This window comes from Pristis pectinata, chromosome 35 (genome assembly GCF_009764475.1).
Source record: "Pristis pectinata isolate sPriPec2 chromosome 35, sPriPec2.1.pri, whole genome shotgun sequence".
Classification (NCBI taxonomy): Eukaryota; Metazoa; Chordata; class Chondrichthyes; order Rhinopristiformes; family Pristidae; genus Pristis; species Pristis pectinata.
In genome coordinates, this window is record NC_067439.1 from 16,495,432 (window position 1) to 16,511,765 (window position 16,334).

At 41.7% G+C, this 16,334-nt stretch overlaps 1 protein-coding gene across 9 annotated transcripts in view; it reads left to right on the forward strand.

Moving 5' to 3' along the window:
* The window catches only part of LOC127586448 (ryanodine receptor 1-like), a 625,703-nt gene that overhangs the window by 293,939 nt on the left and 315,430 nt on the right, over positions 1-16,334 (forward strand). For all 9 annotated transcript variants that reach the window (XM_052044410.1, XM_052044408.1, XM_052044411.1 and 6 more), the window contains 4 exons: positions 7,455-7,549; positions 10,539-10,674; positions 13,007-13,193; positions 14,205-14,313. In XM_052044410.1, the coding sequence (XP_051900370.1) occupies positions 7,455-7,549; positions 10,539-10,674; positions 13,007-13,193; positions 14,205-14,313 (527 nt within the window). The remainder of the gene's footprint in view (positions 1-7,454; positions 7,550-10,538; positions 10,675-13,006; positions 13,194-14,204; positions 14,314-16,334) is intronic.

Here is a 16,334-nt window from a genome sequence, read left to right on the forward strand (position 1 = left end):
CAAACAATACTAAGGGGTCAGGGCCATCATCTAGTCGGCCTAGAACTCTAGTTCAGTTTAAGATCCGCTAAGGGGTCAGATCTTTGCACTCAGATCTCCAGAGTGGAACTTGAACTTGCAACCTTTTGACCTGACATTTGAGAGCGACACTAATCAAGCCAGAACTGAAAGGGCAGAAGGTATAGAACACAAGAAAATAGGGACACAAGAGACTGCAGGCGCAAACAAATTGCTGGAGGAACTTAGCAGGTCAGGTAGCACCTGTGGAGGTAAATGGACAGTCGACATTTCGGGTTGAGACCCTTCAACTGGACTGAAAGGTGGAGGGGAGATTGTATAAAGAGGTAAGGGGAAAGGATGGAGCATGAGTTCAGTGGATCCAGGTGAGGAGGGGTGATAGGCAGATGGAGGAGGGAAGTGACAGAGGCTGGGAGGTGATAAGTGGAGGCAACAACGGGCTGCAGATGATGGAATCTGGCAGGAAAGGGAGCATGGAATCAAACAAGGGAGGTGGGGAGGGCAAATGGGAACAGTCGGAGGAGGGGACCCAGTGGAAGGAGTGTGTGGGTGATGGGCAGATGGAGTAGGTGCAGGATGGGAAAGAAACAGGGTAATGGGGGCTGGGGTGAGTGTAGGAAGAAATGGGTAGATCAGGAGGAGAAAGAAAAGGGACAGAGTCATACAGCATGGCAACAGTCATTTCAGCTCAACTAGTCCATCCCAACTGTGTTGCCCAACAAGCTAGTGCCAGTTACCCACATTTGGCCCATAGCCCTCTAAACCTCTCCTATCCATGTACTCGTCTATATGGCTTTTAAATGTTGCTAATGTGCCCGCCTCAACCACTATTTTTGACAGCTCATTCCAAATACGCACCACCTTTTGTGTGAAGAAGCTGCCCCTGATGTCCCTTTTAAATCTCCCCCCCTCTGATCTTAAACCTATGCCTTAAAACAAGCACCCCTCCTGTAAAAAGACTGTGTGCTTTCATCCTGTCTGTGCCCCTCATGATCTTATACACCTCTATCAGGTCACCCCTCAATCTCCTACGTTCTAGAGAATAAAGTCCTAGCCTACACAACCTCTCCTTGTAACTCAGGCCCCCAAGTCCAGGCACCATCCTGGTAAATCTTTTCTACGCTCTTTCTAGTTTAATAACATCTTTCCTCTAACAGGGTGACCAAAACTGTACACAATGCTCCAAATGCGGCCTCACCAATGTCTTATATAACTGCAACATAACTTCCCAACTCCTGTACTCAGTGCCCCGGCTGGTTAAGGCCAGTGTGCCAAAGGCCTTCTTCACCACCCTATCAACCTGTGATACCGCTTTCAGCGAACTGTGCACTTGCACTCCTAGGTCACTCTGTTCCATAATACTTCCCAGGGCCCTACCATTCACTGTATAAGTCCTACCTTGTTTTGATCTCCCAAAATGCAATACCTCACATTTATCTGGATTGAAATCCATTTGCCAGTCCTCAGCCCACATACCTGGCTGATCAAGATACCCCTGTATTCTTTCATAACCTCCTACACTGTCTATAAAACCACTTTTTTTAGTATCATCCGCAAACTTACCAATCATGCCTTGTACATTCACATCCAAATTGTTCATATAAATTACAAACAACAAGAGAGGGAGCAATTTATCTGAAATTGGGGAATTCAGTGTTCATGCCATTGGGTCGTAGACCACCCAGGCGGAATATGAGGTACTCTTCCTATCATTTGCGTTTAGCCTCACCCTGGCAGTGGAGGAGGCAGCGGAAAGACAGGTCGGTATGGGAATTGGGAGGGGGATTAAAATGGATGGCAGCCATGGTGGACAGAGTGCAGATTCTAGGCACACCTGTCACCAGGGTAAGGCCTCTTCACCTCTGAAGCCTGCCTTGCCCTTCAATACAATCATACCTGATGTGTCCCAGGCCTCAGTCTTCTTTTCCACATAACCCTCAATTCCCCGCTTTCAATTTTTTTTCCACCTCTTTTTTAAGTACTTACAGTGTTAGATTTCCACAACTCTCTGGGGCATGAATTGCAGAGGTTCGTTCCAAAGAAACATACCTGCCAGGAGCATGGAAGGGTTTAGCTGGGTTTTGAGAATTGGCTGCTCCTGCCCACGTTCTCTCTCTTTGAAGCAATTCAGAGAGGTTTACTGACACGATGCCAAAATGGATGGATGGATGGGTAGCCTTTATGAAAAAAAGATTGGACAGACAAGGATTGCATCCCCTGGAGTTTAGAAAGATGAAGGTGAATGATCATAACAAGGCCATGAGGGTGTTGACTAGAGGATATTTTCTCTTGCAGGAGGATCTGGAAGCAGGGGTAACTTTCTAAAAATATGGGGTGCTGATTTAAGGCAAATGAGGTGAAATTTCTTCTCTGATGGCCCTAAGTCTTTGAAACTCCCTTCCTCAAAGGATAGTGGAAGAAGAGTCTACAAATATGTTTAAGGCTGAGGCAGATGGATACATGGGGAGCAAGGGCTTAAAAGTTATTATGCAAAGGTTGATAGGAATACAGAGTTGAGTTACAATCCTGATCTTGCTGACTGGTGGAGTAGTCTTGAAGTCGTCAGACTCCAAGACCTGGACCTCTGTACCTCCCTCTGCAATTGGATCCTCGACTTCTTCACTTGTTTCAGATCAGAAACCTCATCTCCTCCTTACTGTCCATCAACGCAGGCGCACCTCAGTGTTGCATGGTTTGCCCCAGCTGTAATTGCTCTCTACCTATGACTGTGTGTCCAAGCATAGCTCCAACATTAACTACAAATTTGCTGATAACACTACTGTTGCAGGCAGGATCACAGATGGTGATGAGGAGGCATAGGATGAGGAGGCATACAGGATTGAGATAGGTCAGCTGGTTAAGTGGTGTCACAACAACAACCTGGCACTCAACATCAGCAAGACCAAGGAACTGATTGTGGACTTTAGGAAGGGGAAGTCAGGCGAACACACACCAGTCCTCATTGAAGGATCTGTGGTGGAAAGGGTGAGCAGCTTCAAGGTCTTGGGTGTCAACATCTTGGATGACCTATCCTGGGCCCAGCACATTGATGCAACCATGAAGAAGGCGACTCTACTCTAAGTTTAAGGAGATTTGGCATGTCGTCAAAGATTCTGACAAACCTCTGCAGATGTACAGTGGAAAGCTTTCTGACTGGTTGCATCAGAGCCTGGTGTGGAAACTCCACTGCACAGGAATACAAGAGGCTACAGAGAGTAATGGACTCAGCCAGATCCATCTCAGGAACAGCTCTCCCAACTGTCACAGGTATCTATAAAAGGCAATGTCTCAGGAACGCGACATCCAGCATTAAGGACCCCTGCCGTCTGGAACATGACCCCTTCTTGATGCTGCCATCTGGCAGGAGGTTTAACCTTAAGGTTCAACAACAACTTCTTCCTCGCTGCCATCAGGTTCTTGAACTGACCTGAAAAACCTCGGAGTATACTTTTTTTCTTTCAAGTTGCACTCATGTTGTTATGTTTATTTCATGTAAGTTATGTACAAGAACATAAGAAATAGGAGCAGGAGTAGGCCAGCAGTCCCCTTGAGCCTGCTCCGCCATTCAATAAGATCACAGCTGATCTGGCCGTGGACTCAGATCCACCTTCCTGCCTTTTCCCAATAACCCTCAATTCCCCTACTATGCAAAAATCTATATAACTGTGTCTTAAATATTTAATGAGGTAGCCTGCACTGCTTCCCTGGGTAGAGAATTCCACAGATTCACTAATCTCTGAGAAAAGCAGTTTCTCCTCATCTCCATCCTAAATCTATTCCCCCAAATTTTGAGGCTATGTCCCCTAGTTCTAGTCTCATCTACCAGCGGAAACAACCTTCCTGCCTCCGTCTTGTCTATCCCTTTCATAATTTAATATGTTTCTACAAGATCCCCTCTCATTCTGAATTCCAGCGAATATAGTTCCAGGCGACTCAATCTCTCCTCATAGGCTAACCCTCTCATCTCCGGAATCAACCTGGTGAACCTCCTCGGCACTGCCTCAAGTAACAAGACCAGAACTGCATGCAGTACTCCAGGTGTGGCTTCACCAGTGCCCTGCATGGTTGCAGCATAACCTCCCTACTCTTAAATTCAATTCCTCTAGCAATGAAGGCCAACGTTCCATTTGCCTTCTTGGTAACTTGTTGCACCTGCAAACCAACCTTTTGTGATTCATGCACAAGAACTCCCAAGTCCCTGTGCACAACAGCATGTTGCAACCTTTCACCTTTTAAATATAACCTGATCTTCTATTTTTCCTTCCAAAGTGGATGACCTTGCATTTACCAACATTGTACTCTATCTACCAGACCCTTGCCCACTCACTTAACCTATCTATATCTCTCTGCAGACTCTCCGCATGCTCTGCACAATTTGCTTTTCCACTCAATTTAGTGTCATCAGCAAACTTAGATACGCTGCACTCGATCACCTCTTCCAAATCGTTAATGTATATCATGAACAGTTGTGGGCCCAGAATGGACCCCTGCGGCACCCCGCTCACCACTGATTGCCAGCCAGAGAAACACCAATTTATCCCAACTCTCTGCCTTCTGTTGGTTAACCAATCCTCTATCCGTGCTAATACCTTACCCCCAACTCCATGCATCCTTATCTTGTGGATTAGTCTTTTATCTGGCACCTTATCGAACGCTTTCTGGAAATCCAAGTATACAACATTCACCTGTTCCCGTTCATCCACTGTGCTCATTATACTCTCAAAGAACTCTAGTAAGTTTGTCAAACAGGACCTTCCCTTCCTGAATCCATGCTGCGTTTGCCTGGTGGAACCACTTCTATCCAGATGTCTCACTATTTCTTCCTTAATTTTAGCTTCAAGCATTTTCCCAACTCCAGACATAAAGCTAACTGGCCTATAGTTACCTGCCTTTTGCCTGCATCCTTTTTTAAATAGTGACATGACATTCGCTGTCTTCCAACCTGCCCAGAGAATTTTGGTAAATTATCAAAAATGCCTCTATTATAACTTCTGCCATTTCTTTCAGTACCCTGGGATGCATCTCATCAGGACCAGGGGACTCGTCTACCTTTAGGCCCACTGGTTTGCTTTTTAGTGACAGCAATTATTTCGAGGTCCTCACCTCCCATTGCATCCATAACATCTCTCTTTGGCATGTTAGACGTGTCCTCCACCGTGAAGACCGACACAAAGTAGCCATTCAAGGCCTCGGCCATTTCCACATTATCCAATATTAATTCCCCCTTCTCATCTTCCAAGGGACCTATTTTCACTTTAGCCACCCTTTTCCATTTCATATAATTAAAAAAGCTTCTACCATTTGTTCTTATATCGTGTGCTAGTTTACTTTCATAATCTATCTTCATTTTTCTGATTGCTTGCTTAGTGGTTTTGTTGCTTTTAAAAATTTTCCCAATCTTCCAGTTTCCCACTACTCTTGGCAACTTTGTATGCATGAGCTTTTAGTTTGATGCCTTCTTTTATTTCCTTAGTTATCCAAGGCTTTCCGCACCCTTACTGTCCTTGCTTTTAACTGGAATATACTTCTGTTAAGCACCGCGAAAAATCTCTTCGAAAATCTTCCACTGTTCCTCAACTGTCCCACTATGCAACCTGTGCTTCCAGGCTACGCTAGCCAATTCCTCTTTCATCCCATTGTAGTCTCCCTTGTTTAGGCATAATATGCTGGTTTTAGATCAAACTATTGCACCCTCCATTTGTATGAGAAATTCAATCATACTCTTTCCAAGAGGATCACTAACTACAAGATTGTTAATTTTACCTGTCTCATTGCACAGATAGCATTTTCCCTTGTAGGTTCACTAACATGCTGTTCAAAAAAGCTATCACAGATGCATTCTATGAAGTCCTTCTCAAGACTGTCTCGACTAACTTGATTGTCCAATCTACGTGGAAGTTAAAGTCCCCCATGATAACTACTGTTCCATTCTTACATGCATGAAATATTTCTTGGTTTATTGCCTGTGCCACTGTAATGTTATTATTCAGTAGCCGAAAGACAACTCCCACCAGTGATTTTTTTTACCCTTTACTATTCCTAATCTCTACCCAGATGGACTCACCATTCTGCACCTTAGATCTTATATCGTCTCTCACTATCGCCCTGATCTCATTCTTAATTAAGACGCTTTCCCACCTCCCTGCCTATCCTTTCGTATTACCTGATACTCTTGGATATTTAATTCCCACTCATCTCCACCCTGCAACCACGTTTCTGTAATGGCCATTAAATCATACTCCTTGGTACTGATTTGTGTCACAAGTTCACTGACCTTGTTTCAAATACTGCGGGCATTCAGATAAAGTACCCTTACACTCATTGTCCTTTTAGAATATAGTAACATTTGTGTGCTTTGCGTTTTGACTTTTCTGTCCTCCACTCTTACTTTTCTCTTTTCTAACTTTTGCTCTGGTGTCTGCTTTGCTTTGCTCTGTCTTTCTGCATGGATTCCCATCCCCCTGCCATATGAGTTTAAATTTTATTGGTTTATATTATTATTGTATTCGTTTATTATTGTATTAGTTTATAATATATGTTAATTTAAGTCTGTGTTAAATTCTGTTTGTCATGTTTGCAATGTACTGACAAACTTTTTGCTGCTGCTGCAAAAAGGTAAGTTCCATGGTCCTGGGAATATGCACCCATAACAATAAACTTAAACTTGAAACTTGATGGGCAAGGGATCTATCCCCGCTCCTACTTTGAATGTAAACTTACAAGATTGTCAGTTGGAGGCACGGCATCTGCAGGTTTTTCTCTCAAGTAGAGTAATATTTGAAGGAGGTAATATAAAAAAACATTGTCTGAATGGCTGAGCAAGCCATCCACTTGTGTCAAACTACTATGTTAAAACACTAAAAGAATAAAACCAGACAGACCGCTTGGCATCTGATTTCCATCACTTTCCAGTTGTGAAGATTTCAGTGATGCATCCTGTGACAGCAGATTTTGAATACCGACATTCAGCCAGCATTTGCAAATTCCATAAGTCGCTGTCATTTTCATAATATAATGACTGCAAACGTGGAAGACTTCAAAATCTATGTCATTGTATTTACACAGTCAACTTAAAATTAAGCACATTACAATAGTCCTTCATAGTTAGTAAAAGAAAGTTCCACTAACTGGGGAACCCAATGCCATCACTTAATTCACAGATAAATCATTTATTTTAATTCTAGGTATATAGCACAGCGCAAAGTTGGACGGTGGCAGAACATGAACATAATGCATCTAATTCCTGTGCAGTTGGGAAGTTTGTGATAGGAACATTAAAAGTTACAGTACATTGTAATTTGTGAATGTTGTAGGTAACTCATGCGTTGCTTAGTTTTCATTTTGAGTCAAAATATAATGGTTATTAAAGTTGATTTTTCTTAATGTGTGCCTAGGAACAAGGCTGTATGCTGACTTGTTTAATTGATTCTACCCAGGTATGCGAGGTTCTACTCCACTGGATGTTGCAGCTGCTTCATGCATTGACAACAATGAACTTGCTCTGGCACTGCGAGAACCAGATATGGAAAAGGTAATAAAGCTGTAATGGAATCCAAGCATTTTCAACCAATATTAGTTACTAAATTTAAACAGCACAGAAGTTGTAGAAAGAAATGAAAAATAATGCATTGTTCCACATGGGATTCTCGTCCTATCCATTACAAATGGCAAGAAATTTGACCTTAGGTTTTTGGTATGCAAAATCGGTGCTGCGTTTAACACAATGCCAAATTTGAAGCCAACATTGCATTAAAAACAGGCACAATACAGTATATGAACAAGATAATATCATTTTTCACTGATAAAATTCACTGTTTCCTCACAATAGTTTGTGGGCTGAAGATCAGAATATAGCACTGTGCATGTCACTTGTTTCCTGTTTTATTAATTTGCTGCTTTTCATCAAGAAGGACCAATGTTTTTTCTGCAGTATCTGGCATTATGTCTGGTGTATATGACAATAAACTAATCTGAATCTGAAGCAAATGGATCAAAGAAGCAGTGTGAGGGGGACAAATCATACTTTTGAATATGCAGGTTTATTTTTCTCTGGCTGGAATGATCAGAATAAAAAAGGCTAGTGTGATCTTCTTGTGCTGAAAGGTTTTCTGGAGCAATAAATTTACCTTTTATGTACACATGAAGTCATCGGAAGTTAGGAGCAGGAGTAGGCCACCTGCTCCTGCTATTTAATATGATCATGGCTGATCTACCCCAGACCTCAACTTCCCCTCTGTGCCAGATCCCTATGGCCCTGAATTCCCCGATCTTTCAAAAATGTATCTACTTCCACTTTAAATATCTCTAATGATCTGGCCTCCACAACCCTCTGTGGAGGGAATTCCAGAAATTCACTGCCGGCTGTGTGACGAAATTTTCACTGCCCTCTGTGTGTGAAGAAATTTCTTCACACTTCAGTTTTAACTGACCAGCCTCTTATCTTGAAGCCTCGTTCGAGACACCTCAGCATCTACGCTGTCATACCCCCTTAGGATCTTGTATGTTGCAATAAGATTGCCCTCATTCTTCTATTCTCCAAGGCGTTTAGCCTCTCTTGATAGGACAATTCTCTCATGCCAAGAATTAGCCTGGTGAATCTCCTATGGACTGCCTTCAATGCTACTATATCCTTTCCTAGGTAAGGACCAAAACTAAGTGCAGTACTCCAGGTGTGGTCTCACCAACATCCTGTACAATTGTAACAAAACTTCTCTATTTCAGTACTCCAACTCCTGTGCAATAAAAGCCAATATACCATTCCCCTTTGTAGTTATGCACTGCACCTGCTGGCTAACTTTTTGTGATTCATGCACAAGAATGTTTAAATCCCTCTGAACTTCATCCACTTGCATTCTCTTTCCACTTGGACAATAATCTGCCTTTTGATTCCTCTTGCCAAAGTGCACAACCTTACACTTTCCCACATTACATTCCCTTTCCCTATTCATGCACTCACTCTATCTCCCATTGTAGAATCATAATATGCTCTACATGCCCTTTCACATATTTTTGTATTGGCACACTTGGATACCTTACATACTGCACCGCTCCTCCACATCATTAATAGAAATAGTAAATAATGGAGGGCCAAGAACTTATCCCTGGGGTAGAGAAACTGCTAGACTGCAGGTGCTGGAATCTAGATGAAAAACATGATGATGCTGCAGGAACTCAGCAGGCCAGGCAGCACCTGTGGAGAAAAGCAGGCGGTCAATGTTTCGGGTCAGGACCCTTCTTCAGGACTGAAATAGGAAAAGGGGAAGCCCAATATATAGGAGGGAAAAGCAGAGCAGTGATAGGTGGACAAAAGAGGGGAGGCGGGGTAGGCACAAGCTGGTGATAAGGAGATGCAAGTAAGAGATAGTGATGGGCAGGTGTGGGGGAGGAGGGGAGAGCAGATCCACTGGGGGATGGGTCAAAGGTAAGGAGAGAGAGAGAAAAAAAAGCAGAATAAAAGAAGCTAGGAAAGGGAAGAAGAGAAGAAGCGTGGTAGAGGAGTGATGTGGGGAAGGGTCGTGGGGATTACCTAAAGTGGGAGAATTCAATGTTCAGCATACCCTGGGGTACGCTGATGGTTCCACCCTTCCAACCTAAAAAATACCCATTTATTCCAATTCTCTGTTTTCTTTGTGATACCAGTTTTCAATCCCAGATATATTAAAATGTTTTAAGAAGGAACTGAGAATCAGGCTGAGTCAGAAGTTTGCAAAAGTACAAAGAATGAAATATACCCAAGGAAATGATAGTAAGAATAGAAAATCCTAAGGATACTCAGCAGGTCAGCTAGCATCTGTGAAGAGAAAAACAGAGTTAACATTTCAGGTCAATGACCTTTCATCAGAACTGGTAAAATAATAAAATGAGGATGTTTTACATTATGGAGCACAGATGGTATGTCTTTGATCAGATGGAAAACCAGTTGTGTCCAGGAGTGAAACAATTGCTTTTGGAACTGTCTAAGAGAAGTCCCTCAGAACATTCCCTTTGTTCCCTCCATCTTTTCTCTTCTCTGCAATTTCAAACACGTTTCTCATTATTCTAATTCTGATGAATGATCATCATCCATACATGTTAACTATTTTTTCTCCACAATGCTTCCTGATCTGCTGAGTATCCCTCACAATTTCTGTGTAGAGCACAGAAACAGGCCCTTCAGCCCAACTCGTCCATGACGACCAAAGTGCATACCTGAGCCAGTTCCAATTGGCTGCATTTGGTCCATATCCCTCTAAACCTTTACCTTTTACTTTAGGTTTCCAGTATGTGTATCTTTTTTTGCTTTTCAGCGTTTTGCCAATACATCAGTTTCTCACTTTGCAGTTAGTAATTACAGGTTTGAGTAAAAGTAGTGTGAAAAACATGGAGTCCTGAGTATGAGTTGGAAGTACATTTTTGGGCTGGCAGTTTTGATATATACATAACCTATATTGGATATTTTGTCCTTTCATTAAATGAAAGCTGTGAGTTGTAGTCTGCAAGTTTATTACCTTTTGGATTTTACCATTTATTTCCAATATTAGGTGGTGACCTATCTGGCAGGATGTGGACTGCAAAGCTGTCCTATGCTTCTGGCAAAAGGTTATCCTGATATCGGGTGGAATCCTGTTGGAGGAGAGCGCTACCTGGATTTTCTCCGTTTTGCTGTATTTGTCAATGGTAAATAGATCAAATTAACAAATCTAAATGAAAGTTGTTTTAATACTATTTTTGTGGAATCAAGATTCATTTAAGCACTAAAGTTTATACATGAATATCACATTCTTAGCTAAATAAATAAATAGATATAACATGTGAAACCTATCAACATACAACAACGTATGCTACATAATGTAGAAAATACCATTGCTTTATGTGGCATCCTGTCTTTATGTTTAATTTTGTTAGATTGTTAGCTTGCCCTACTCTCAAATATTCCTTCCCCTCAGAGATCTTCTGAGCACAAGCCTGAATACTTGTAATTTTTTTGATACCCGATATCACCTAGAATAGCAGAAAGAAAAGCTTACTATGCTCTCACATAAAAGGTTAGTTTGCAAGACAGATTCCCATTGATCAAGAACCAAGAACATCAGTGGTAAAACTGGGTTGACCATGTGGATAAGTTGTAAACAAAATTATCTGGTCAATGAGTGAATGGGAGCAGTTGGAGAGTGAGAGGACAGACAAAAGGCTGCAGGAGTTGTGAAATGTATGAAGTATCAATCCTCTTAAAATTAACAGGCTGGTATCTCTTGAAGCAGTAGAGAAAAGAATGTGTTAATAACACTTTTGACAATGGATAAAAACAGATGTTTACCATTAAATGCTTAATTCACTTCAATAGTTTATAAATACTTTCATTCATAATTACTGTTGTTGTTGCCCCCACTGGCCAGGATTCAGAACTTAGGTGATATATTACACCAAAATTAAAATTTAAGAGACTCCATTTAGGTCCCACTAATTTCATCATTTGTAAGTTAGTTCAAGCATTTCAGAAAGATCAACATATGAGGGTAACAGGCCACTAAAGTTTATGACAGAGACTGTGTTACCGCTCCACACTGTTTTCACATGCTGTTGAAATGTTGCCTATTTTTTCTACCAGTCAACTGGATTTTCAATATCTCAGAAAAGTGAGTAGTTATGCTGCATGGGATTTGATTGTGTGTATTAGCAGGTTACAGCAATGTGGAGGGTCTTGTAGCTGAGCTTCATTCAATTCGTATGTGCACACACATTTGGATACAGTAAATATCAGGGATGTCAGGAGTGTTGATATACAGAGAGACCTTAGGATGCAAGTTCGTAGTTCCCTGAAAATAGCAACACAGATGGAAAGGGTAGTGAAGAAGGCATTTGGTATGCTTGCCTTCATACACTGAGAAATAAGAGGTGGGACATCATGTTGAAGATGTGCAAAGCATTGGTTGCGCCGCACATAGAGTATTACAGGAAGGATGTGGTAGCATTAGAAAGAGCACAGAAGAAAATTCATCAAGATGTTGCCTGAAATGGAGGGCTTTAGTTACAAGGAGAGATTGGATAAGGCTGGGCTTGTTCTCATTAGAACACAGGGGTTTGAGGGTTGACCTTACAGAGGTTTATAAGTAGGTAGGATGGATAGTGTTTATCCCAAGGTAGGGAATCTAAAGCTAAAGGGATAGGTTTAAGGTGAGAGGGGAGAAATTCAAAGAAGATCTGACGGACAAGCTGTTCATACAGAGGATGGTGGTTATATGGAAGGAGCTGCCAGAAGAAGTGGAAGCAGATCCAATGATAATCTGTAAAAGGCACTTGAAGGGGTACTTAGATTGGAAAGGAGTGAAAGGCTAATGTAGGCGAATGGAATTAGCATAGATAGGCATCACGGTCGGCATAGACGAGTTGAGCCTGTTTCTGTGCTGTACAGCTCTGTGACTCTGACTCTGACTTGGCCATGAGGTGTAGGAATTCATACCTTAGAATGTTTAGCTCATTTGTACTTCCTGTGAAACAGTCTTGGCTTGAAGCACAAAGCATCTCATTGTCAATGAATTGCAATGATGTAATCACGTCATCACAAATGACATCTTATTTGTGCACAGCAAGATCCCACAAAGTGTTATAATAATTTGTTTTAGAAATTGTGAACTGAGGAGTAAATATTGCTCAGGAGCTCCCCTGACAATAGGATACTTTACAGCTACTTGAGAGAGCACACCAGGCTCTCAGTTTAACATCTCATTTGAAAGGCAGCTCCTTTGACAGTGCAGGTCTCCATTAGTACTGTATTGGAGTTTAAGATTGGCTCACAGAACTCAATGAGAAGCACCATTGTACATTGTTGGAAATAACCGATATATAATGAAATGTATTTTGTGACTGAAAAGTAAATCTATGCTGCACTGGGGAACACAACATCTGCTTATTCTTAATGCATTGAGAACAGAGTAAGCAGAGTGTAATTAAAGACTTTCTTGCTGCTTCTCACTGATTTGCCTTCAGGGTGTTTACTTTGTGATTTTAGGTGAAAGTGTTGAAGAAAATGCCAACGTCGTTGTGCGCTTGCTGATACGTCGCCCTGAGTGCTTTGGTCCAGCCCTGCGGGGTGAAGGTGGGAGCGGTTTACTAGGGGCCATTGAGGATGCCATCAAGATTTCTGAGGATCCTGCCCGTGATGGACCAACAGTCAAGAAAGACCGTAGACGGGAATAGTAAGAAAACTGTGTTAAATTCAACAGGTGTAATATGTTCCTGGGTTGATGACAGCATTTAAGAAGTGTCTCACTCAATGAGCATTTGAATTACTTAGGCATAGAGGGCTATGGACCAAGTGGGATTTAATATAGAAAGATGCCCCCGGTTGGAGTGGATGAGTTGGGCCTGTTTCCATGCTGTATGATTCTATGATTGTAAATAAAATTGACACCTAGCCACATCAAGAAATACTTGGGCAGATGTCCAGAAGCTTGCTCAGAGAAATAGATTTTAAGGAGTATTGTATTGAAAGAAAGAGATTTAGAGAGAGAATTGGAGTTGAGGAGTGAAGATGGTTTGGGAGGTGTCCTGGCAACTGATGAAGGTGCCTAAATATGAAGTACACAAGAGAATTGATGGAAGTATTTGTTTAATTGAGGAATGGCCAGTATAGAATTTTTTTTTCCCTGTTTCGAATTTCATCTGAGCCATGCAAATGAAGAATAACTGGGATGAGTTCTGCACGTACTGTCATCACCCTCACCCACTCAAGAGACATAAAACATCCTCATAGACCTCAAAAAAAAAAATGAAGTTTGTGGGACAGGAATTAAAACAGATTGAATCCTTTAGTTAATATGAACATATATATTTGGAATAGATTGTAAACAATTCTAAAGTTCTTGATCCTGAGCGGTAATGCAGAGTGGGCAGAGAAGGTATGTGCTAGCACTCTTTTATGCCATCAACCCCGGCTGTATCCAACTCACCCTGCTACTTGTCTTACAATTAACTGTAAAATTATTTTTCTACTGCAGTAACTCCTGAGAAGTAAAACCCAAGTGCAATTGAATATTTCACAGAGCATTACAGCACAGGAACAGGTCCTTCAGACCATGATGTTGTGCCGACTAATTAAGCTTGTGACTCCAAATCCTTCTGCCTGCATATGGTCTATATCCCTCCATTCTCTGCATGTTCACATGAAGCATCATCATGAACAATAACACACTTTGCTCCCTTTGCAGCTTTAGTGAAGAGGTCCATGAAGAAAATCGTGTCCATCTGGGGAATGCTATCATGTCTTTCTACTCAACGCTGATCGATCTCTTGGGTCGATGTGCTCCAGAGATGCACGTAAGTGATTGCCTAATATTGAGGAACTTATTGCTGCTTCCCGTTGAACCGCCCTCCTGAACGTGTGCCTTTTATCCCTATTTCATATTCCAAAACTGTTTACATAAAAGCTTTGAAAGATAGGTAAAACATTTATTGAAACAAAAGAGAAGAAAAACTAATCTGTCTTTTGCCAAAACAAATAAATGCCAAAATTGTAACCCCTCCCCTGATGGGAACCCAGAATATCCATTAGAAGCTGTGATTCCCCTCATAGAATGACATTTTAATTCTGATCCAGTAGCTGGTGTCATATCTTATGACATTTGAATGATTTGGTATTATGTGTCCACATGATCTTCCAGCTTCTGCTTGCTCAACCAACTGTCAAACTCACCTGCAAAGATGAAGATTGTGCAAATGAACCTGATTGGTTGTCCGTAGGTGGTATTCAGTCAGGAGGATTAAAGGTCATACAACTGATCTTGTATCATTGTTTCGACTGCAAGTCACTTCTTTTGCTTCCTTCCTGAACATATCTTTGGAGATTGCTGTTAACTTATAGGGAGCTCCACATAAAATAATAGTTTTCACATTGAGGATTTCTATGTTTAATCAAACGAAAATGGGATTTTTTTTATAAGATATCTCTATTAGTCACATGTACATCGAAACACACAGTGAAATGCATCTTTTGCGTTGAGTGTTCTGGGGGCAGCCCGCAAGTGTCGCCATGCTTCCGGCACCAACATAGCATGCCCACAACTTCCAAACCCATGTGTCTTTGGAATGTGGGAGGAAACCGGAGCACCCGGAGGAAACCCACGCAGACACGGGGAGAACATACAAACTCCTTACAGACAGCGACCAGAATTGAACCTGGGTCGCTGGCTCTGTAAAGCACCACTAACACTGCCGTGTCTGTTAATTGGCTATGTCCTTGAGGCAAAGTGAAAATCCATCCCTTGCTTTCATTCTGAGATAGGCAAGAGTAGCTGAATTAAATTGAAGGAACATTCTTTGGAAACAGGGTCCATGGCACAGCTTGAAGAGAAATTATAAGCCCATGCATTTTACCCGTGTTCAGTTGGAAATGGGTCAAGTAGGACTGTATCTCCAGACAAATGTGACATGCTGGACCTCTACGGAGTCCTTCCTGACCTCCTTATTCTCAAATGTTGTTCAATTTGTTATACCCATAAACAACTAATTATTATAGATTACATTGGTACTGTTGCCAAATACAGGTCTTATTAGTACAGATTTGACCAGTTGTTGCACCTCGTTCTGTGGCACATCTATGTGGAGAACACATGGCCATTAAGTTACTATAATGTCATGTGTTTATGTATATATTAAACATTTATATTATCATTTTATCTTCTAATATTGCTTTTGTGCACTTTAAGTTATGTACCCTCACAAATGACCATATGTCTTGTTGGGTTACTTGCTGTGCCTCGAAGAAGCTTGTAGAACATAGAACCCACAATGTTGTGCTAACCTATATGAACACCTACTCCCTGATCAATCTAACCCTTCTCTCCTACATAGCCCATAACCCTCCATTTTACTTACTTCCATGTGCCTATTAAGAGTTTTTTAAATGTCCCTATTGTATCAACCTCTACCACCACCCCTGGTAGTGCATTCCAGGCAATCACCACTCTCTGTGTTAAAAAAACTTACCTCTGACATCTTCCCTAAACTCTCCTCCACTGATCTTAAACTGATGTCCTCTGGTATTGGCCATTGCCACCCTTGGGAAAAGGTGCTAGCTTTCCACTCTATCAAGTCACCTCTCATCCTGCATCACTCCCACGAGAAAAGTCCTAGCTCGCTCAACCTTTCCTCATAAAACATGATCTCTAATCCAGGCAGCATCCTGATAAATCTCTGCACCCTCTCTAAAGCTTCCACGTCCTCCTTATAATGAGGTGACCAGAACTGATCACAATACTTCGTGTGGTCTAACCAGAGTTTTATAAAGCTGCAACGTTACCTTGCAGCTCCTGAACTCAATTCCTTGACTAATGAAGGCC